The 25,320-nt window shown below is 42.9% G+C and overlaps 1 protein-coding gene across 11 annotated transcripts in view; it reads left to right on the top strand.

Moving 5' to 3' along the window:
• Positions 1-5,926: 5,926 nt before the first annotated feature.
• The window catches only part of ndrg4 (NDRG family member 4), a 33,499-nt gene continuing 14,105 nt past the window's right edge, over positions 5,927-25,320 (top strand). For 2 of the 11 annotated variants that reach the window (XM_071326167.1, XM_071326166.1), the window contains exons 1-6: positions 5,985-6,124; positions 9,305-9,378; positions 16,827-16,917; positions 17,745-17,801; positions 17,902-18,054; positions 19,086-19,124. In XM_071326167.1, the coding sequence (XP_071182268.1) occupies positions 9,305-9,378; positions 16,827-16,917; positions 17,745-17,801; positions 17,902-18,054; positions 19,086-19,124 (414 nt within the window). In that variant the 5' untranslated portion in view covers positions 5,985-6,124. Of the gene's footprint in view, positions 6,125-9,304; positions 9,379-16,826; positions 16,918-17,744; positions 17,802-17,901; positions 18,055-19,085; positions 19,125-24,700; positions 24,866-25,320 lie in introns of those variants that run through there. The other 9 variants (XM_071326170.1, XM_071326168.1, XM_071326174.1 and 6 more) reach the window with 7 other exon arrangements.

The raw sequence follows: 25,320 nt of genomic DNA, 5'->3' as shown, positions 1-25,320 counted from the left end.
GGAGCGATCAATTTTCGTGAACGGGTGGTGTACATAATAAACTGTCCGGTTATAAAAAAATATATATGTTTTTAACCTTAACTAGACAAGTCAATTAAGAACAAATTCTTATTTACAATGACGGCCTACCAAAATGCCTCCTGCGAGAACAGGGGCTGGGATTAAAAATAAAATAACACACACACATCACGACAAGAGAGACACCACAACACTACAGTCGTGGCCAAACGTTTTGAGAATGACACAAATATTAATTTCCACAAAGTTTGCTGCTTCAGTGTCTTTTTTGTCAGATGTTACTATGGAATACGGAAGTATAATTACAAGCATTTCATAAGTGTCAAAGGCTTTTATTGACAATTACATGAAGTTGATGCAAAGAGTCAATATTTGCAGTGTTGACCCTTCTTTTTCAAGACCTTTGCAATCCGCCCTGGCATGCTGTCAATTAACTTCTGGGCCACATCCTGACTGATGGCAGCCCATTCTTGCATAATCAATGCTTGGAGTTAGTCAGAATTTGTGGGGTTTTGTTTGTCCACATGCCTCTTGAGGATTGACCACAAGTTCTCAATGGGATTAAGGTCTGGGGATTTTCCTGGCCATGGACCCAAAATATAGATGTTTTGTTCCTCGAGCCACTTAGTTATCACTTTTGCCTTATGGCAAGGTGCTCCATCATGCTGGAAAAGTTATTGTTCGTCACCAAACTGTTCCTGGATGGTTGGGAGAAGTTGCTCTCGGAGGATGTGTTGGTACCATTCTTTATTCATGGCTGTTCTTAGGCAAAATTGTGAGTGAGCCCACTCCCTTGGCTGAGAAGCAACCCCACACATGAATGGTCTCAATATGCTTTACTGTTGGCATGACACAGGACTGATGGTAGCGCTCACCTTGTCTTCTCCGGACAAGCTTTTTTCAGGATGCCCCAAACAATCGGAAAGGGGATTCACCAGAGAAAATGACTTTATCCCAGTCCTCAGCAGTCCAATCCTGTACCTTTTGCAGAATATCAGTCTGTCCCTGATGTTTTTCCTGGAGAGAAGTGGCTTCTTTGCTGCCATTCTTGACACCAGGCCATCCTCCAAAAGTCTTTGCCCCACACCTGCCTGCTGCCATTCCTGAGCAAGCTCTGTACTGGTGGTGCCCCGATCCCGCAGCTGAATCAAATTTAGGAGACGCTCCTGGCGCCTGCTGGACTTTCTTGGGCGCCCTGAAGCCTTCTTCACAACAATTGAACCGTTCACCTTGAAGTTCTTGATGATCCGATAAATGGTTGATTTAGGTGCAATCTTACTGCCAGCAATATCCTTGCCTGTGAAGCCCTTTTTGTGCAAAGCAATGATGACGGCACGTGTTTCCTTGCAGGTAACCATGGTTGACAGAGGAAGAACAATGATTCCAAGCATCAACCTCCTTTTGAAGATTCCAGTCTGTTATTTGAACTCAATCAGCATGACAGAGTGATCTCCAGCCTTGTCCTCATCAACACTCACACCTGTGTTAACGAGAGAATCACTGACATGATGTCAGCTGGTCCTTTTGTGGCAGGACTGAAATGCAGTGGATATGTTTTTTGGGGATTCAGTTCATTTGCATGGCAAAGAGTGACTTTGCAATGAATTGCAATTCATCTGATCACTCTTCATAACATTCTGGAGTATATGCAAACTGAGGCAGCAGACTTTGTGAAAATTAATATTTGTGTCATTCTCAAAAATGTTGCCCACAACTGTACATAAAGAGAGACCTAAGACAACAACATAGCATGGTAGCAACACAACATGGCAGCAGCATAACATGGTAGCAGCACAAAACATGGTACAAACATTATTGGGCACAGACAACTGCACAAAGGCAAAAAGGTAGAGACAACAATACATCACGCGAAGCAGCCACAACTGTCAGTAAGTGTGTCCATGATTGAGTCTTTGAATGAAGAGATAAAACTGTCCAGTTTGAGTGTTTTTTGCAGCTCATTCCAGTCTCTAGCTGCAGCGAACTGAAAAGAGGAGCAACCCAGGGATGTGTGTGCTTTGGGGACCTTTAACAGAATATGACTGGCAGAACGGGTGTTGTATGTGGAGGATGAAGTGCTGCAGTAGATATCTTAGATAGGGGGGAGTGAGGCCTAAGAGGGTTTTAGAAATAAGCATCAACCAGTACGACGTGTATACAGAGATGACCAGTTTACAGAGTTGTATAGAGTGCAGTGATGTGTCCTATAAGGAGGTTGGTGGCAAATCTGATGGCCGAATGGTAGAGAACATCTAGCCGCTCGAGAGAAACCTTACCTGCCGATCTATAATGGGTAGGATGGTCATCTGAATCAGGGTTAGTTTGGCATCTGGGGTGAAAGAGGAGCGATTACGATAAAGGAAGCCAAATCTAGATTTAACCTCAGCCTGCAGCTTTGATATGTGCTGAGAGAAGGACAGTGTGTACCATCTAGCCATACTCCAAAGTACTTGTATGAGGTGACTAACTCAAGCTCTAAACCCTCAGAGGTAGTAATCACACCAGTGGGGAGAGGAGCATTCTTCATACCAAACCACATGACCTTTGTTTTGGAGGTGTTCAGAACAAGGTTAAGGGCAGAGAAAGCTTGTTGGACACAAAGAAAGCTTTGTTGTAGAGCGTTTAACACAAAATTCCAGGAGGGGCCAGCTGAGTATAAGACTGTATCTGCATATAAATTGATGAGAGAACTTCCTACTGCTTGAGCTATGTTGTTGATGTAAATTGAGAAGAGCGTGGGACCTAGGATCGAGCCTTGGGGTACTCCCTTGGTCACAGGCAGTGGCTGAGACACATCATCAACATTAAGGGACATGGGCAGCTGTGAGGAGGAGGGTTTATCCTTCAGGTCTTTAACTGTTTTTCAGAACTTCTTGGGGTTAGACCCAAAGAGAGAGAACTGCTCCTTAAAGTAACTAGCTTTGGCCTTCCGGATAACCTGAGTGCACTTATTTCTCATTTGCCTGAATGAGAGCCAGTCAGCCTGAGTATGCGTGTGCCAAGCGATTTGACAAATGGAATTCTTGAGGTGGAGTAACTCTGCCAAATCACAGTCGAACCAGGGGCTGAACCTGTTTTTCATTTTCTTTATGGGCACGTGTTAACAATACCACTGAAAATATAAAAAAGAAGGTCCAAGCGTCTTCCACCAAGGGGATCAAGCTGATTCAATATCCATTTAAAGAGGCCAGGTCATGAAGGAAGGCTTGCTCATTAAAGGTTTTTAGCAAGCGTCTATGACAAATCAGGACAGGTAATTTCACTGAGCAGCCATTACGAACTCAGGCTGTAAAACAGTGATCACTAAGGTCATTACAGAAAACACCAGACTGATACCTATCAGGATTATTTGTGAGGATAACATCACGGAGAGTAGCCTTTTCTGGGTGTTTGGAGTCATACCTTGTGGGATTGTTAATAATCTGAGAAAGATTTAGGGAGTCCCATTACTTTAGGACTTGGTCAGGTGGTTTAAGCATGTCCCAGTTTAGATCACCTATCAGGACAAATTCAGACTTAGTGTAAGGGGCCAGGATAAAGCTTATGGCATTTAGGGTACAGGCCGGTGCTCGTGTACAAATGTGATCATGTAGAAATGTAAGCAAGGTTTGAAATGATTGTTTAAGTCAAATATTATACCTGTTTGGGCTTCTTGCTGTCAATTTGCAGTCTACAAACTAGATGTAATTATGTTCCGGCCCCCTGACCATCTGCTCAAGAAAAGATCGGCCCGCGGCTGAATCTAGTTGATGATCCCTGCTGTACAGTATGTGGGTTGAGTAGTTAAGCAAGCTGGCGCAAACACCATCCCACATACTGGACCAAGTGCTCTTTAACATTTCTCCTCTGAGGGTAGAGTCCCACACTGTGCCAGGTCTCTGGTGTCCCTTCAGCCTCTCGGCCTGGCCATGCCCTGTTGGTCAACGGCTATTCTCCACTCCAAGATGCTTCTCAAATGGCACCCCTGATCCTATTCCCTATGTAGTGCACTTATTTTGACCAGAGCACTGAGCACTACATAGGGGATAGGGTGCCATTTCAGACACAGTCCCTCTGTGTGCCAGGTTTCCCTTCAGTCTCTCTGCTGGCCACGCCCTATTGGCTAACGGCTGTTCTGTTCTGTTCTCCACTCCAGCATACTATCCTATCTACATCCTAATAAGGTCTCTGACCTGCTTACTGTGCTGGACCATCAGCAGTATCACTGCACAGACAAATTAGGGCCAATAGCTCCCTGTTTGTGAACACTGCGTACACTAATCTGTGTCTGATGAACACTGAGCATTTTGTCCAGACCAAACATGACAGCGTTTAGAACTGTGACTCACCCTGCCTCACTGAACAAAAATATAAATGCAACAAGTAACTATTTGAGTTACAGATCATGTAAGAAAATCAGTCAATTGAAATAAATTAATCAGGCCCTAATCTATAGAGTTCACATGACTGGGAATACAGATATGAATCTGTTGGTCACAGATACCTGAAAAAAAGGTAGGGTGTTGATCAGAAAACCAGTCAGTATCTTGTGTGACCACCATTTGCCTCATGCAGTGCGACACATCTCCGCATAGAGTTGATCAGGTTGTTTATTGTGGCCTGTGGAATGTTGTCCCACTCCTCTTCAATGGCTGTGCGAAGTTGCTGGATATTGGCGGGAACTGGAAGAGGCTGTCGTACGCGTCGATCCAGAGCATCCCAAACGTGCTCAATGGGTGACATGTCTGGTGAGTATGCAGGCCATGGAAGAACTAGGACATTTTCAGCTTCCAGAAATACACATGGTCTGTGGTTATGAGGCCATTTTGACTTACTGACAAATTCTCTAAAATTACATTGGAGGGGGCTTATTGTAGAGACATGAGCATTCAATTATCTGGCAACAGCTCAGGTGGACATTTTTGCAGTCAGCATGCCAATTGCACGCTTGATACATGTGTGGCATTGTGTTTAGAGTGGCCTTTTATTGTCTCCAGCACAAGGTGCACCTGTGTAATGATCATGCTGTTTAATCAGCTTCTTGATATGCCACACCAGTCAGGTGGATGGATTATCTTGGCAAAGGAGACAGGGATATATAAAAAAAAAAATAGCACAAAATGTGAGAAAAATAAGCTTTTTGTTCATATGGAACATTTCTGGGTCTTTTATTTCAGCTCATGAAACATGGGACCAACACTTTACATGTAGCGTTTTTATTTTTGTTCAGCGTAGAAGAGGCTCTCCATTTTGGCAATCGGTCCATCTGGTCTGATATTACTGTGTCTCGTCAGTGAATCAGTGTTGTTCTAAAGTAGGTCACTTGTTGCGGATCCAGCAAACAAACACAGATCCATTATTGCCTGCATGATGAAAAAAAGATGTTCAAAATAAAAGTAAACCAGCAGATCCCTTTAACAAACCCATTGTATTGGTTTATTCCTGTGTGTGTGTGAGGGGGGGGGGCTGAGAGAGGCTGTCTACAGTTAAAATGTGCTAAATTAAATAATAAATCCATAAGTACTGTTTTTTGTGTTTTGGTGGAATGTGCCATTGTGTGGGTGTTGCAGAAAATAGACTTCTGAAGCTCATGATTGTGAACTCATTGGTGCAGTGGAACCTTCACTCTTCTCTTTTCAACAGCAATAGTTATTACCCCAAAACAATCAGTTTCTCTCCTTTACCAAACTCTAAATCTCACTTTTATGACCATATCATAATATCCATACCCTCCGTTTAATTTACCTCCCATCACATTCTGTCTTCCCTCTTTCATTTCATCCCCTCTCCCCTTCTCTCTCCTCCCTCGCCTCTGATCTTCTAGTGTGGCGGCGCTCTCATGCTGCATCATTGGGGATGACACGTGCTCTCTGTTTATTGCCAAGGCGAGAAGGAAGGGAGAAGGGAGCGCGAGATGGAGAGGGAGGGAGGGAGCGGGAGAGAAAGAGGGAGGGAGGATGAGAGGGAGAGAGATCTGGAGAGCAGAGACCCCATAGAATACACTGCCTCTTTCTGTAGCACGCTCATACACACAGACTGGAACAGACTAAGGGAAAGCGAGAGAAAAACAGACGCACTATAAAATACGCAACAATAGCAGCTGTTGAAGCTCAAACCACCACAAGAGGTAAGTCCTTATGTGTCTGTATGTTCAGTTTGGATCTGATGATGATACCTACATGAGATAGAATGACAGAACTCATTTTTGCAAAGCTTGACTTAACCTTCTTATGCACTATCAAAGAGTTAAGGTACATCGATCATGATAGCACATACTGTATAGGGACATTAGCTCCCCCAGATCATCTACTGTCTCCTAGCTGTATAAGTGAGGCTCTGACTGTGCCCCAGTACCAGCCTCTGCATTGGCGTGAGTACGAGGTCGTCAGGTTGAATTTATTAACCCTAGAAACAGGAGTGCGTCATACAGATCAGTACTGCCTTGGGCAACCTGCGTATTAATAAGTAATATAGAGAATATACAGTCTAACTTCCTTACCAGGAGCAGGCCTTCTGCTTTCCAGTTAAAGAGAATAGCGAACTGCTTTGCATTGTTGTGTTTAGTTGTGTATCAGCTGTAGAAAAAGGTTTGCGTACCCTCCCCTCCAACCAGCAGCCACACTAATCACTAACACGCTGCACTTCGTATCTGAGGCCATTGCATGTGTAAGGGGTAGAGTTAGAGATGGATAGAGACAGGAAAGCTTCTATTCTGGTCAAAATAGACTCTGTGTTCCAAGTTTTACAGTCTCAATGAAGAGTTCATCAGTGGACATTTCCAGAGCGTTCAGAAAGTGTCCACACGCCCCTTGACTTTTCCCACATTTTGTTCTGTTACAATCTGAAATTAAAATGGATTACATTTAGATGTTTTTGTCACCGGCCTACATACAATACCTCATAATGTCAAAATGGAATTATGTTAGAAGATTTTTTTACGAATTAAAAATGAATTGCTGAAATGTCTTGAGCCAATAAGTATTTAACCCCTTAGTCATGGCAAACCTAAATAAGTTCAGGAGTAAAAATGTGCTTAACAAGTCACATAAGAAGTTGTATGGACTAAGTCCTATGCTATAACAGTATTTAACATGAATTTGGAATGACTGCCTCATCTCTGTACTCCACACATAAAATTATCTGTAAGGTCCCTCAGTCGAGCAGAGATTGAATATCCCTTTGAGCATGGTGAAGTTATTAATTACACTTTGGATGGTGTATCAATACACCCAGTCCCTACAAAGATACAGGCGTCCTTCCTAACTCAGTTGCTGGAGAGGAAGGAAACCACTTATGGATTTCACCATGAGGCCAATGGTGACTTTAAAACAGTTAGAGTTTAATGGCTGTGACAGGAGAAAACTGAGGATGGATCCACAGTTACTCCACAATAATAGCCTAATTGACAGAGTGATAAGAAGGAAGCCTGTACAGAATAAAAATATTCCAAGACATGCATCATGTTTGCAACAAGTAATACTGCAGAAAATGTGGCAAAGCAATTAACTTTTTTTCTTGAATACAAAGTGTTATGTTTGGGGCAAATCCAATACAACACATTTACTGAGTCCCACTTCATATTGTCAAGCATAGTGGTGGCTGCATCATGTTATGGGTATGCTTGTAATCATTAAGGACTGGTTAGTTTTTCAGGATAAAAAATAAACGGAATGGAGCACAGCCAAAAGCCTAGAGGAAAACCTGGTTCAATCTGCTTTCCAGCATACACTGGGCGATAAATCCACCTTTCAGCCGGACAATAACCTAAAACACAAGGCCAAATCTACACTGGAGTTGCTTACCAAGAAGACAGTGAATGTCTTACAGTTGTTCCAAGTTACAGTTTGGACTTAAATCTATGGAAAGATCTAAAATGGTTGTCTAGCATTGATTAACAACCAATTTGACAGAGCTTGAAGAATAAAAACAATTATAATAGGCAAATGTTGCACAATCCAGATGTGGAAAGTTCTTAGAGACTTACCCAGAAAGACTCACAGCTGTAATCACTGCCAAATGTGCTTCTACAAAATATTGACTCGGGTGTGAATAAATTTGTTATTTCTGTACTAATTTTCAATAAATTTGAAAACATGTCTAAACATGTTTTCACCTTGTCATTATTGGGTATTGTGTGTAGATGGGTGAGAGAAAAAAACTATTTAATCAATTTTGAATTCAGGCTGTAACAACTAAATGTGGAATAAGTCAAGGGGTATGAATACTTTCTGAAGGAACTTTAATTGGATATCTGTTAGGCCTCCATTTCTTTTGAGCTCTTTGTGTATGTGTATGTTCGTTTACATGCTGTGTGCACAGCCTCCTGCCTCATTGAATAGTGGTTGCACACTGAGACCTGTAGGCAAACCCTTTGAGATCTGAGGCTGAATGTCAGGCCTGACATGGTGTGAGTGATCTTCACCACCTGTTAGCAAAATGATGACGCTCCTGGGCTCTGGTGGAAGTAAATGCTGATATGTATCATTTTCACCTTGTGAGAAATATGTCCTGTTCATTTCTACAGTTTCTGTCGACAAGATAATATGAAATAATATGGGTGCAACCCCAATTCATTGTCTTATATAAGCCTGGTGCAGAATTCTAATACATACATTTGTTCTAGGATCAAAAGCTTTGACAAATGAACAGTAGACACAATGTCCCTGTTTTTTAATCCACACTGTCTATTATGATTTATTATCACCTTATACAGTGTAAAAAGGACGTTATCAGGTTAGCTTTTTCTCCTTCGGCATATGCAAGCTCAACAAAGCCCACTGTATCCTATGGGACCAGGTCTGTTTCTCTGCTGCTCTTGGATATTAATAGAACTACAAAGAGCATTATAAACTGGGTGGTTCGAGCGGTGAATGCTGATTGACTGAAAGCCGTGGTATATCAGACCCTATACCATGGGTATGACAAAACATTTATTTTTACTGCTCTAATTATGTTGGTAACCAGTTTATAATGGCAATAAGGCACCTCGGGGGTTTGTGGTATATGACCAATATAATACGGCTAAGGGCTGTAACCAGGCACTCCACTTTGCGTCGTGCCTAAGAACATTCCTTAGCCGTGTTATATTGGTTATATACCCCCCCCCCCCCCCCCCGGGCCTTATTGCTTAAAAATACCCTGTGGATTTGTTCCTCTATCAGCTAGGTTGAGGCAGATAAAATTGCTTTGTTCCTACCACTGTAAAAAATCGACCTATGAGTCATGACGATATGGCTTGAACTTTGCTGTTCACTTTTTTCCCTCACTCTTTCAATCTCCAACGGATGATTTTATTTTGTACTAATAGATGGGGCCCGGATTGTTTTGGAACTTCCCTCCAAAGGCTAACTGCACGGTGCCGCAGAGCCTGCTGCAGACCATGTACGTAGTGCCTTCTGGAATGGACTTCATATACTGTATATAGCTTCCATAACTTATGTTTTGGGCATCTCATTCATATACTGTATATAGCTTCCTTAACTTATGTTTTGGGCATCTCATTCATCGCTCTTTCCATTCACACTGTCCGTCCTTCCTAAAGTCCTGAGCTGATGACTGCAGTGTTTCACACCGAGGCCTAGCTTGTGGACCAGTGGAATGTAACTTAGTGTCCTGGACTAACAAGCTAATGGCCAATCCCTGCAGAGCATTGAACGGCAACTCATGACTCTGTGGCCAATCGTGGCTCAGTATTGGACTATTACTTGTGAGTCATCAAGCACTTTTTTGGCAAAGTTAAAAGAGACTCATGAGCCATGGACCAATTGCAGCAGAGCACTGGACCAGGACTGATGCAATTTGGGTGATCAAATGATGACTCGTATCTCACCTTCACCCCATTAAGGCCTTGGTAATGATGCTCAGAACGAGCTTTAGCCAAGCATCACAGCACACATTCTCTATGTGTGTGTTATATTACCATCCATCAGCTTTGAACCCCAGCCATAGCTGTTGTTGTGTTCAGTCTGGACAGAACTGCATGTTCCACACATATTGCATGCTAATCATGTCCTTGCTTTGGGGTGTGTAGGTATAGTCTCAAACTCAGTATTAGCATACGCTTGACAGTCTTTTGAAGTAAGGTATAGCTAGTTTTCAAGTGTTTGAAACCTGTTGCATATTTTTTTGGTTTAGACTTTTGGGTTTGTTTCCTGACTACCCACTGGGCACAGACGTCATTTCAACGTCTAGTTTTGATTTACATTTGGTTGAGTTGTCAACTAACGTGAAATCAACCAAACATGTAAGAAATAAGAAATGGCCATACGTTGATGACTTTGATGACCAATCAGTTTTCCACATTGATTCAAAGTTGTTGTTTTTTATGACAAACAACATTAATTCAACCAGTTTTTGCCCAGTGAGTAACCAGCATACAGTACTTACTTCTTTTAGTTTTCAGTATCTCAAGTACACATTTCCAGCCCAATCAAACAAGCTGTTTTTTTGGGGGGGGGGCAATAAAGAGACTGGATGCTATAGGCCTAGATGTTGTGGATGTTTGGGTTAGAGTAGATAGACAGTGGGGGATTCAGTGAAGCGGATCATGTAGCCCGTTGACATATTGGATATTGAGTGTGGCTTCACTGAACAAGGATGTTGGCTGACGTCAGAAATGGCCGATGAGGGTCATGTCAGGCAGCATATCATGTCAAAGACTCCAGCCACCCTAGTCATAGACTGTTCTCTGCTATCGCACGGAAAGCGGTACCGGAGTGCCAAGTCTAGGTCCAAAATGCTCCTAAACAGCTTCTACCCCCAAGCCATAAGACTGCTGAACAGCTAATCAAATGGCTATGCAGACTATTTGCATTGCCCCCCCCCCCCCTTTACGCTGCTGCTACTCTCTGTTATTATCTATGCATAGTCACTTTAATAACTCTACCTACATGTACATATTACCTCGACACCTGTGCCCCCGCACATTGACTCTGTACCGGTACACCCTGTAAATAGCCCCGCTATTGTTATTTTACTGCTTCTCTTAATTATTTGTTATTCTTATCTCTTACTTTTTTTAGGGGTATTTTCTTAAAACTGCATTGTTGGTTAAGGGCTTGTAAGTAAGCATTTCACTGTAATGTCTACACTTGTTGTATTCGGCGCATGTGACAAATAACATTTGATTTGATTTGAAGACAGCATTTTCTGACCAGCTTAAGTACCCACCAATCTGTAAGCTTTAACAAAACTGAGTCAGGTGGAAGGAGAGGGTTTGGATGTCTAAGAAAAGGGCTTCCAACTCCCTGTTGGGCAGATCCTTTACAGTGTTACATTTCATAATAAAATAATTAAGAGATCCATCTTTTGATCTTCAAGAATGAACGCTGCAATCGAAAATGTAGTCTTATGAGACAGTGGTGTTTGTTCAGGAAGGTTTTAAGACCCCCCCCCCCCTCCCCTGCCTCTCCCTTCTCTGTTGTGTACAGGTCCCATTGAGAGCCACATGCCATGTCCTTCTGGCCGACTGGCTCTGTCCCAAAGCCCTGGGTACCTATAGTGACAGGAGGCAGGGTTAGGCAGGCTGGAAACACAGCCCTGTGGATTCCTCAGGGGACACGGCCCTATCAGGCCATCTCTGACGCCAGAGCTGAGAGGAGCATAGACACAAAGATAGGGATAGTCTGCGTCCCAAATGGCACCCTGTTCCCTATGAAGTGCACTACATAGGGAATAGTGCACTACATAGGGAACAGTGCACTACATGGCTGGCCTGCAAGGCCGTTCTGTAAATACAGGTATACAAGGCTAAATGCCAGGGGCACCAGCCATAGCAGCCGCAAGTTGATATCTGGCTATCAATTTTTAATCCATGTTTGATATCTTGCTCCCCCCAGCGCATGTTCATCTAAGGCCTTCAGACATACACCACTATATTAAAAATGGAATGTGTCACTTCAAATAGTGGAAAAAAAGCTGAATCTCTAACATTGTTTTGATTGCTGTGTGTGTGTGTGTGTGTGTGTGTGTGTGTGTGTGTGTGTGTGTGTGTGTGTGTGTGTGTGTGTGTGTGTGTGTGTGTGTGTGTGTGTGTGTGTGTGTGTGTGTGTGTGTGTGTGTGTGTGCGTGTGTGTCTCTCTCGTTCTCTCTGTCTCTCTCTATGCGTCTATGTGCCAGTGAGATGATGCCACTTCAAGATTGACCTGTTGAAGTGAATCTCTGGTCACGTTGTCAGTCTCTGTTAGCATCATTCTCTGGGCTTGTGTGGGAGGCGAGTCCTGTAGGGATATGTCCACTTAGCTCATAAACAACACTTGGAGTAGCACAGAGAAACCAAGCAGGAGCAGAGAGAATGACGGATACAGAGGATGGATTGGTAGTAACAGATGCGGGTTTGGTCTGAGTAGACTAGAAGATCCCCAAGAAGGGTTTTGAGTTGTTTTGTTTGAAAGCAGATCATTGAGAGAAGAGAGATGAAGTCTGTGACGACAGCAGGATTACTGTGAGAGAGGTGACACTGGTTGCATCTAAAATGGTACCCTGTTTTCTATATAGTACGTTACTTTTGACCAGTGTTCTTGTTTGCACTTAATCATCGTTAGTGTGTATAATATATTTCATTTCTTGAGTTGTTAGTTTCCAGTCTGCTGAGGAGAGCAAAAGGCCATATTCTGTTTTGGAAGAGTTGGCCTTTAATCCTCTCTAATGTTATCGTCCATATGGCTAATTAATATGCCGTACTGGAGTTAATTATGTTACTGACAGAGAGGAGGCTTAAAAAACCATGAATCAAGTAACAGTGTCTTTCTGGATGTTGTTTTTCCAGGGGTCACTGGTGGGTCAGCTTTATTGAATTTATGGGTCAAACAAACTGTTCAAAAACTCGTCAGTAAGAGTTAAAATCCTGACACTACCCAAACACATACATTACACAACGAAACGCACACACACTGTGCACACACATGACAGAGAGCTGAACCTGGCCCAGTTTCCGGGAATTGATTCTGAATCGTGCATCTGGTCAGATGCTTCCCCCTACATGCACATCCCATCGATTTCTTGTCCAGCAGAATGCTTTTCCTCAGGCCCACTCTCTATCACCGATATGAGTCACACATAAGGCCCCTGCAACTGTAATTGGGGACTGTGAGAGAGAACTAGTCTCTCCACAGTACAAAGTCAACCCTTCCAGCTCACAACCCTATGAGCTACATGAGAGGAAAGGAGAGTGATATGTTGGATATGGAGGATGGAGGACGGCCAGCCAGACAGAGGTAGTTAGTGTGGGTAAAGAGATGTGAGTGGGGAGCAGCTGGTGGTAATGAGAAGATGTTAAAAGGAACAGAGAAGGTAAGCCAGATCCTGTTAGAACCCAGGCGAGTCGACAGCACTGCTGGAGGTTGTCATGGCTACAAAATCTGTGTAGAACTGTAAAAGAACAGAACAGAGGAGAGGGAGAGAGAGATGAAAAGGAGGAACGATTTATTTGACCATCCTTGACCAAATAAAATTACGGTCTTCTCTTGACTCTCACGGAGAAAAACAAACCTGAACTTGGTAAGAGAAACCTCACATCTTCTTTTCACTAACAGAGAGCAGATGATGAAAAGACACTGGATGAAAGGAGACTTTGAAGTAGCACTTGACTACTTGACTCCATTGACCATGGATGCACAATGGGCACACATAAAAACACACACACACCACCAGCACCACCCAAAAGTGAAGTTGATGTTCCCGATCAGTCTCATTTTAGGGTAAATGATCAAGTCCCCCTCATTTCATTTAATTAGTATGAGGAATAATTCCTCAGAGAAAATATAAAACCGTATTTGTGGATTTAGGGAATATTGAATAAAGCAGCTAGCAAACAAAAGTATTGAGTCATTTAAACCTGAATCAGTGGGTTTGAAACGGCTTCAACAGGGACGAGTATAGACTGTAATGGTAATTGATTTCACAGCAAGCCATTTTATATAAGGAGAGAGAGAGATTAAGCAGGCAGAGTAATGAGGCTGGTTGTCCTGGTTAGTTCCTAATTAAAGTTGGTCATGGGCCCATTATAATGTCATGCAAAGGTCACTTTCAGACAGAACAACAACAGTGTTGTCGCAAATAGGAGGAGAGGGTTTTGTTATCCAGTGTCGCAAATTACTTAGAGGGACTTTTGTTTTGGAGTGTCTGCATCTGGGTTTTGTCTAAGGGTCTGGAAACTTCCCGCTGACAAGAGAGAGAGCGTGTGTTGACTAGCTGTTGCTGTTACTGCATCCCAGCCATTAAACAACCTGTCACTGTGTGAAGTTGGGGTTTCTAAATCATTATGAGGCCACTTTATCACCGTGCATGACTCAATTTGGTAGGAAGGCTCAAACAGCAAACAATGTTTTGATGCTAACTAAGTCTGTCAGTAAAGTACTTGATCCAGCAGGGAATAGTTGTAAATCTCATAGGATTCCATATTTCACCATACATGCTTGTTGGGCTGACAGCCTCCCATTGCAGCTTCTTTACCATTACGTTTTGATCATTTTAAAGTTTTTTTATTCAATAGGCCTTCTTTTATTTTGTTGCATTTGTTTTTCTTGACAATGAGTGAGTTAATGTGCCTGTGTGTGCATGCCTATCGAACGTCTACACCACCTTGAACTTTTGTCACATTATTATTGCTTTACAAAGTGGGATTGAAATATATTTAACACAAAATACTCCATAATGTCAAAGTAAAAAATATTGTTCTTTGTTTTCTTCTTTTTACAAATGAATACAAATGAAATAACTAAAATATAGTCTCTGCATAAGTATTCATCCCCTTTGTTAAGGCAAGCCAAACTTAGTTCAGAAGTAAAATGTGGCTTAACAAATCACATAAGAAGTTACATGGACTCACTCTGTGTGAAATAATAAGGGTTGACATGATTTGTTTATGACTATCCCTCAGTCAAGCATCGACTTTCAAGCACACAGGCATGGTGGTGGCTGAATCATGGTATGGGTATGCTGGACATCAGTAAAGATGGGAGGTTTTAGTATGAAAAGAAACGGGATGGAGCCAATCACAGGCAAAATACTAGAGGAAAATCTGCTTCAGTCTGCTGTACACCAGACACTGGGAGAGGAATTCACCTTTCAGTAGAACAATAACCTAAAACACAAGGCCAATACTACACTGGAGTTGCTTACCAAGAAGACAGTGAATGTTCCCGTGTGGCCTAGTTACAATTTTGACTTAAATCTGCTTGAAAATCTATGACAAGACTTGAAAATGGCTGTCTAGCCATGATCCCCAACACCTTGACAGAGTTTGGAGAATTTTGAAGAGAATAATGGTCAAATATTGCACAATGCAGGTGTGCAAAGATATTATGAGACTTAACCAAGAAGACTCACAGCTGTGATTTCTGCCTAAGGTGTTTCTAACATGTATTAACTAAGGGGGGTGAATAGGGAAAACCTAGTCAGTTGCACAACTGAATGCATTCAATGTATCTTCTGCATTAAAGAGGTGAGGGGGGCTGCCTTATTCGACGTCATTGGCACCAGGGGAACAGTTGTTGGGGATTTAACTGCCTTGCTCAAGGGCAGAACGGCAGATTTTTCCAACTTGGCGGCTTGTGGAGTCAAACCAGCGACCAACGCTCCCAACCACTAGGCTACCTGCCGCACAAAACTTATCTAATACTTATACTTGTAAGACTTATCTAATCATGGTATATTAGTGTTTTGTTTTTCATTAATCTTCCTGTTGACCAAAAAATGACAATGAAATCTATTTTAATCCCACTTTGTGATAATATAATGTGATGAAATCCAAGGGGGGTGTAGACATTCTATAGGCACTGTAAATAGGCTGTGTGTGTGTGTGTGTGTGTGTGTGTGTGTGTGTGTGTGTGTGTGTGTGTGTGTGTGTGTGTGTGTGTGTGTGTGTGTGTGTGTGTGTGTGTGTGTGTGTGTGTGTGTGCGCACGTACGTGTGAGCGTTTGATATCCTCAGTGATCCAATGTGTTAGTCGAGTGGCGCCAGCCTGGCTCTGCTCTGTGGGCTTAGCAGTGCCCTTGTATAGACATATCAATCTAAATTTATAGAGCCCCTCTGTGTCCACTGATCTGGCTACACTGCAGGAGTTTCATTATATCCTAACGGGGAAGCTCTCTGTCTGTCTGTCCGTCCGTCCGTCCTCAGACCTTCTTTATTCAGTCTGTGACCCAATTCATGAGCTGGAGACCCAAAGAGAACAGGCTACTACTGTTTAATATGTTTTCCAATAGGCCAATACCACAACTTTCCACAAACTTTCCACGACCATTGAAATCTTTGGGCGTCTGCCTTAGCATTTTTTCTGGTCTCCTAAGTCCAAGCAATGTATAAATCAGTACACATTATATTATCACGTTTGAGCAAAATAACACAGCATTAGCCATGGCAAAATGCATAGAATCGCAGGAAATTTGCTTTAAAACGGCATCAATGTATCTCAGCTCCATGGACAAATTTGTAGAATTGCAGGAAAATGTCTCTATAGCGCCAAGATTGGGGCCTCTAAAATTCAGACACGCCGACAGTGCCCCCTTTTTGCCCCTTTTTGATCCAGAAAAAACTCTGGACATGTATTCTCTATTCAGATACTGTGCATCCCTGGACTTCTTTACATGCCGAACAAAAAGGGACTATGGGGGTTGGTGTAGCAATTATATAGGGAAGATGGACTTGCCCAGCCACAGCAACCAAACCTCCTGAAGACCTTGCCACCCAGCCAAAAGCTTGATATACTGTAGAGATTTACTGGGGGGTGAAAAACATGATAATGCGGTTTTGCTACTGCAGTGGTTTGAATTGGTGGATGAATTTCAGATTTTAAAGTAACAAAGTGTGCGTTGCTATGGTGATTGCAGGTTGCTCTCCAGGATGGCTGGCATGAAGGAGCAGCAATTTACTGAGGAGAAACCCCTACTACCGGAGCAGAGAGGACAAGATACTGAGATGGTGAGCATTTACTTTATATATCTGTGTGTGTGTGTATTCAAATATGTATTTGTTTTTGTGCAGAGTGTGTGATATAATAGTGTATTTTTGTGTGTCTTTCTTTGGAAACAGAATGTGTTTACATGTGTAGGAGGGATGAATCATACACTGCATTTCAATTTAGGAGTGTGAAAGAAGGGGTGGGGGGGACAAGACTTTATAATTGAGAGGCTGCAAGGTCTAACCAAATCCAATGATTGCAGCAGTATGCTTGTCTTAGCAGAAGCTGTAAGTAACTCTTGATTGCTGGGACTGTGTGTGAGGAGGACAAGAGAGGTGGCATCGGTAGAGGAAAGAAAATGCCATTGATTGAAATGCCAAATGTCTAAGAGAATATGTCACTGTAATTTATACACTTCCCTGACTCTCTTGACAATGATTGATAGAGTGGAGAAACTGATTACTAAGACGATGCCAAGGCATTGGCGGATAAAACTTGGAGGCCAAATAATAAATTCAAAGTTATTGATGATTATTACCTGCTAGCTAGTAATTAGTCCCAAGGGAAATACATAATAAAGTAAAACGTTATCGGGAGTGGATGTGTGACCCAGATTACATTGTATCCTTTAGAAGTCTATGTTGTTGAGGATTTAACAGGAGGACATCATTACAGCAGCTTATCCAGACAGCTGTTACCTTAGCCTATCCTCTGTTGTCCTCCTCTACGTGGGTCATGTCCTCCCAGGTCTGTTAGTCTTCCTCCCCTCCATGCCTCTCCCTGCCTGGACTCCTGAGGTGGACTGACCAGCCACTGTAACACACCTGTGTTTGTGTTTATGATGCAGAGAGACCAAGGGCGGTGTGTGAACGCACTCCCCTGCGCAAGGGTCATGTCCTCCCAGGTCTGTTAGTCTTCCTCCCCTCCATGCCTCTCCCTGCCTGGACTCCTGAGGTGGACTGACCAGCCACTGTAACACACCTGTGTTTGTGTTTATGATGCAGAGAGACCAAGGGCGGTGTGTGAACGCACTCCCCTGCGCAAGCCCTGCGCCACTCACCGCCCCCTCTTCCTCAAGCCGCCCCCCACAACGGTGGCATGTGATCGCGCGGCACTGGCTCCACCAGACCCGCAATCGGACCAGTGGGTGCATCCCGGTAATTACAGACCCAGAACTCACCTGCAGGGGGACTATTCCCCATGCCCTGCAGGGGTACCAAATCTCCATTACCTTTGACTGTGTTATCGGATGCACCTTTAAATCCTCACCTGCAACACATCCTGAGTGAGAGAAATATGGAGGGCCACAAACAACAGAGAATATCTATATTTTTTAAAGTTCCTTTACACACAGGCTGTAGTAGTAGCACTAGCAGTGTTTCATACTGACAGAAATTCACAGACAGGCTAAGGATAATTGGATAGTAGAGAGGTTTTGAACATTCCTGGAGACCAACATGCAGCCAGCCAACACCTCCAGCACAATGTCGCAGCTCTCCCCCCCCCCACCATGCTGTGCTACTGCAGTCACACGTGGGCTCCAAAGGACAAGAGTGACACCTGCTGGTCCGACCGCACCACTGAAACCACTAACCTACTATGTCTCTCCACTAAAAACAACTGCATGAAATAACCATTCTCTCTAGGTGTGTCTGATCACTGTAACACTGTCTTGAATGGCATCACCCTCTATCAATGGACTGCTGATGACGATGCAACCATTTGTTATCTTTCCTCTTTCACCTCGTCCATGTGTTTATCTATAATCCTTTTGTCTTTCCTGAAACCACTGTATATGAATACACTATCCAGGATTGCACCTTTAGCATCACAAGGAGTTTGGGGACAATTTTTCTTAACCCACTAATAATGCTTGGTCTGATTCAACTTTAACCTCTATAGAGCATGTCCTTCATGTTGCACTGAAGTTTAGGGGAATGCTTGGGTTCTGGTTTGGCTCTTTTAGGGCAGGGAAAACGTATTCTGTCTCTCCTGAGCCTTCTCTTCCCTGTCCACTAACTGCTGTCTGTCTGTTTGGACCCACACAGCCTCTATCTCTGTTGCTCTCTGTGGATCCATCCCCTCAGCTTTAACGGCCTGCTCAGCCCTGTGGCATCTCAGAAGTGGAAGCAAAGGGACTATCATAATGGGTGTCAGTTGACATTGTGTTTTTGTTATCTGTCTGCAGGAGAACTGTGAGACCCTGATGCCAATTGGAGACTGGAAGGTACTTAAAGTCTATTCTCTACTATTCTCAATATACTGTATCCCCGATAATCGTTATGACTGTCCACTCACCCAAGTAACCATGGTCTCGCACTGGGAGGAGAAGGAGGAGGGATTGTTTGGCCAAATGGTTGATGGAATCATTCACTATCACACAGCATCCCTCACACAGTGTGGTACAGATTTGTGTCTGAATGATAAAGTGTAAAGGACGTATGTGTTTGTGTGTGAGAGACACTGGAACACTCTTGTTCAATGATTATCACTCACATAATAGGGCATCAATCTCAATACTACAACTATCACTATAACCATAGTAACCTACTATCCGTTATGGATTAGTAATACCACAGTTGTTTTAAAGTCCTCAGAAGTTGATTTCTGTACCCGTGATGTTGTCAGTTTGAACATGAATCCACGTGATGATGAGATCAGAATAATCCAGACACCGTGTTTCTCACCTCTGTCTGACGCCTCCAGTGTCACCCCCCTCTTCTCTCACCCTCTCCAGTCTCACCTCCTCTCTCTCTCTCACTCCCCTCTCCCACCACCTCCTGACAGTCCTTTATAATGGAAAGGCTAACAAACACAGGTGCTGATTAAGTTGAGTTAAACGGGAGAGGACTGTCTACCCTTACGATTGGTGCTATGAAAATAACAACTGTGATTTGCTTTGCACAAATCAAATGAACGGGCCTCTTGAAGTTTGAGTGTTGAGAGCGTGTATGTGTGCGCCTGTATGCGTGTCCATGCATGTGTGTGTGTTGAATTTTAATTAGCAAAAGCAATCTCACTGCATACTAAGCATTTGTTTATGCATCACCTTCCATGACTTTTGAGGAGCGATAAGAACGGTGGGAGAGGAAAGGGGACAGGTAGGACAGGGACAATAGGAGGAAGGGAGGGAATTGTTTTGCTATATTCTCAATGACTGAATACAGACCTTCCTCAGACAACATAATGCTCTCAGCAAAAAACGCATTGTCTTTCTACCCAAACACAGAACAGACCATATACACACATTACACACACTAATAAACCAGCATGTTCATTAGAACAGACCATATACTCACATTACACACACTAATTAACCAGCATGTTCATCAGAACAGACCATATACACACATTACACACACTAATAAACCAGCATGTTCATCAGAACAGACCATATACACACATTACACACACTAATAAACCAGCATGTTCATCACAACAGACCATATACACACATTACACACACTAATAAACCAGCATGTTCATCACAACAGACCATATACACACATTACACACACTAATAAACCAGCATGTTCATCCGAACAGACCATATACACACATTACACACACTAATAAACCAGCATGTTCATCACAACAGCAGAGTAAAAGTATGTCTATGTTTTGTTGATTTTTATAATGCTTTTGATTCCATATGGCATGATGGACTATATAACAAAATGTATGTATTTTTACTTAAGTACTTTACACCACTGACTGTAATAGTGAAGGTGTAACCCTGGCAGTAGAAAACCTAAACAGTATATTTGACCTCTCAGCTTCTCTATCAAGTATTTGTTTTCAAGCAGACAACCTAAGAAAATTAACAACAATGACAAATGGTTTGATGACGAATGCAAAAACCTAAGAAAGAAATTGAGAAACGTATTCAACCAAAAACATAGAGACCCAGAAAACCTGAGCCTACGCCTTCACTATGGTGAATCACTAAAACAATACAGAAATACACTCCGGGAAAAGAAGGAACAGCAGATCAGAAATCAGCTCAATGTGTCATGTTCACTTGTTCCTGTGATTGTCTCCACCCCCTCCAGGTGTTGCTTATTTTCCACAGTGTATTTATCCCTGTGTTTCCTGTCTCTGTGCCAGTTCGTCTTGATGTTTAGTAAAGTCAACCAGCGTGTTTTTCCTGTACTCCTTTTGCTATTCTCCTTTTTCTAGTCCTCCTGGTTTAGACCCTTGCCTGTTTCTGGACTTTGTACCCGCCTGCCTGACAGTTCTGCCTGCCTTGACCACGAGCCTGTCTGCCACTCTGTACCTTCTGAACTCTGATCTGGTTTTGACCTTTTGCCTGTCCACGACCATTCTCTTGCCTACCCCTTTGGATTATTAAACATTGCAAGACTCCAACCATCTGCCTCCTGTGTCTGCATCTGGGGCTCGCCTTGTGCCTTGATACAATGTAATTGAAGAATCAAATTTTCCCGTTTCTGCGAAAATTTTGAAACACTAAACAAACAGCAACACGAAGAGTTATCTATCCAAAACTGAGATGTATGGATAAACCACTTCTCCAATCTTGTTTGCTCTATAACAAAGAACAGCAAAAACACATACAGTACCAGTCAATTGTTTGGATACACTTACTCATTCAAGGGTTTTTCTTTACTTTTACTATTTACTACATTGTAACTCTGGGTCTTCCTTTCCTGTGGCGGTCCTCATGAGAGCCAGTTTCATAATAGCGCTTGGTTGGTTTTTGCGACTGCACTTGAAGAATCTTTCAAAGTTCTTGACATTTTCCAGATTGACTGACCTTCATGTCTTAAAGTAATGATGGACTGTTGTTTCTCTTTGCTTATTTGAGCTGTTCTTGCCATAATATGGACTTGGTCTTTTACCAAATAGGGCTATCTTCTGTATACCAACCCTACCTTGTGACAACACAACTGATTGGCTCAAACTTTTAACAAGGCACACCTGTTAATTGAAATGCATTCCAGGTGACTACCTCATGAAGCTGGTTGAGAGAATGCCAAGAGTGTGCAAACCTGTCATCAAGGCAAAGGGTGACTATTTGAAGAATCTCAAATATAAAATATATTTTGATTTGTTTAATGCTTTTTGGGTTACTACATGATTCCATATGTGTTATTTCATAGTTTTGATGTCTTCACTATTATTCTACAATGTAGAAAATAGTAAAAATAAAGAATAACCCTTGAATGAGTAGGTGTGTCCAAACCTTTGACTGGTACTGTAAGTATTCAGACCCTATGCTATGAGACTTGAGCTCAGAATTGAGCTCAGATGCATCCTGTTTCCATTGATCATCCTTGAGATGTTTCTACAGCTTGATTGGAGTCCACCTGTGATCATTTCAATTGATTGGACATGATTTGGAAAGGCACACACCTGTCTATATAAGGTCCCACAGTTGACAGTGCATGTCAGAGCAAAAACCAAGCTATGAAGTCGAAGGAATTGTCCGTAGAGCTCTGAGACACGATTGTGTCAAGGTCTGGGGAAGGGTACCAAAAAATGTCTGCAGCATTGAAGGTCCCCAAGAACACAGTGGGCTCCATCATTCTTAAATAGAAGAAGTTTGTAACCACCAATACTCTTCTTAGCGCTGGCCGCCCGGCCAAACTGGGCAAGCGGGGGAGAAGGGCCTTGGTCAGGGAGGTGACCAAGAGCCCGATGGTCACTCTGACAGAGCTCCAGAGTTCCTCTGTGGAGATGGGAGAACCTTCCAGAAACACAACCATCTCTGCAGCACTTCACCAATCAGGCCTCTATGGTAGATTGGCTAGACAGAAGCCACTTCTCAGTAAAAGGCACATGATAGCCCTCTTGGAGTTTGCCAAAAGGCACCTAAACGATTCTCAGACGATGAGAAACAAGATTCTCTGGTCTGATGAAACCAAGATTTTGGCCAGGCACTGCTTATCACCTGGCCAATACCATCCCTACGGTGAAGCATGGTGGTGGCAGCATCATGCTGTGGGGATGTTTTTCAGCGGCACGGACTGGGAGTTTAGTCAGGATCGAGGGAAAATCCTTGATGAAAATCTGCTCCAGAGTGCTCAGGACCTCAGACTGGGGCGAAGGTTCACCTTCCAACAGGACAACGACCCTAAGCACACAGCCAAGACAACGCAGCAGTGGCTTCGGGACAAGTTTCTGAATGTCTTTGAGTGGCCCAGCCAGAGCCCGGACTTGAACCCGATCGAACATTTCTGGAGAGACCTGAAAATAGCGGTGCAGCGACGATCCCCATCCAACATGACAGAGCTTGAGAGGATCTGCAGAGAAGAATGGGAGAAACTCCCCAAATACAGGGGTGCCAAGCTTGTAGGGTTATACCCAAGAAGACTCCATGCTGTAATTTCTGCCAAAGGTGCTTCAACAAAGTACTGAGTAAAGGGTCTGAATACTTATGTAAATGTGATATTTGATTTATTTATACATTTTCCCAAAAAATCTAAACCTGTTTTTGCTTTGTCATTATGAGGTATTGTGTGTAGATTGATGAGGGGAAAAAACTATTTAATCCATTCTTGGATAAGGCTGTAACGTAACAACATTTGTAAAAAGTGAAGGTGTGAATTTTTTCCAAATGCACTATATATATCAACAAATTGGCGAGGGCACTAGAACAGTCTGCACCACCTGGTCTCACCCTACTGGAATCTGAAGTCAAATGTCTACTGTTTGCTGATGATCTGGTGCTTCTGTCACCAACCAAGGAGGGCCTACAGCAGCACCTAGATCTTCTGCACAGATTCTGTTAGACCTGAGCCCTGACAGTAAATCTCAGTAAGACAAAAATAATGGTGTTCCAAAAAAGGTCCAGTTACCAGGACCACAAATACAAATTCCACCTAGCCACCGTTGCCCTAGAGCACACAAAAAGTATACATACCTCGGCCTAAACATCAGCACCACAGATAACTTCCACAAAGCTGTGAACGATCTGAGAAACAAGGCAAGAAGGGCCTTCTACGCCATCAAAAGGAACATAAAATTCAACATACCAATTAGGATCTGGATAAAGATACTTGAATCAGTTATAGAACCCATTGCTCTTTATGGTTGTGAGGTTTGGGGTCCGCTCACCAACCAAGAATTCACAAAATGGGACAAACACCCAATTGAGACTCTGCATGCAGAATTCTGCAAAACTATTCTCTGTGTACAACGTAAAACACCAAATAATGCATGCAGAGCAGAATTAGCTCGATACCTGCTAATTATCAAAATCCAGAAAATAGCGATTAATAATAATAGTAATAGTAATGGCAATTGGTGTAATACCACAGTGTGACATCAGAGCAGCAAGATTTGTGACCTGTTGCCACAAGAAAAGAGAAACCAGTGAAGAACAAATACCACTGTAAATACAACCCATAATTATTTATTTTCTCTTTTGTGCTTTAACTATTTGCACATCGTTACAACACTGTATATTTACATAATATGGCATGGCTTTTGTGAGTGTAATGTTTACTGTACATTTTATATTGTTTATTCCACTTGTATCTATTTCACTTGCTTTGGCAATGTAAAAATATGTTTCCCATGCCAATAGAGCCCTTTGAATTGAAGGGAGAGAGGGAGAGAGAATCACCCCTGATATAGAGCAGTGGTGGTGATGATGAGAGAGCAAAACAAGAGCACAGCAGAGAAGATGCTGTGACTGATTGGGCAGCCAACCAATCAGATGCAGAGAGCCAGCCAAAGGGCTTGAGCTCAGCCCGCCCTCGCGGTGGGTTTATAAGGTGTCTGGGGAAGAGAGAGGGCAGCAGCACTGCAGAGCTCAGCCCTAGAACAGGACGAGGCTAGACGAGACAGAGACCACCAGCAGCAGCAGTCCCACTACCAGAGAGGACGGGCTCTGAATGTCTCGTCTCCCCTCGCAGCTCCTACTCCTCCTGCCGCTCTTCCTCCTCTTCCTCTTCCTCCACCGAGCACGCTTACTCAGGCACCATGCCTGAATGCTGGGATGGGGTGAGTGGCAGTGTAAAGTGTGTCTGCAGGTGACTGAGTGACTGATAGCGTGAGGATATTTTGATAAAGTAAATTCACTACTGTGTCTTAATAAACTTCTTTGTTCATGGATGTGCATGACGAGCACATTGTGCACACGTTTATTTCTCGTGCACATACACAACCATGTCTTACCTTCTGCGTGCATGTTCTTATACCATGTTTATATCTTAGCAAAACGACTAGCTGTCTATCATGTACCCATCTGTTTTAATGCTCTGAGATCATGAGTGAAATCTGCATGTTGAAATATTAGTAGTCTAGATTTGGTTTTATTATATAACTGAACATATGAGTTAATGTTGCATAGTGGCATGGTTGTTGTACTGTTGTTGTGTTGCTCTAATGATCAGTCGTGTAATGTCTGAGACACACTGACACACTAATGCTGTGACACACTAATGCTGTGACACACT

The sequence above is a fragment of the Salvelinus alpinus genome, chromosome 9, assembly GCF_045679555.1.
Source record: "Salvelinus alpinus chromosome 9, SLU_Salpinus.1, whole genome shotgun sequence".
Taxonomy (NCBI): Eukaryota; Metazoa; Chordata; class Actinopteri; order Salmoniformes; family Salmonidae; genus Salvelinus; species Salvelinus alpinus.
The sequence above is the reverse complement of the archived record's forward strand: the minus strand, read 5'-3'. Positions and strand labels throughout refer to the sequence as shown.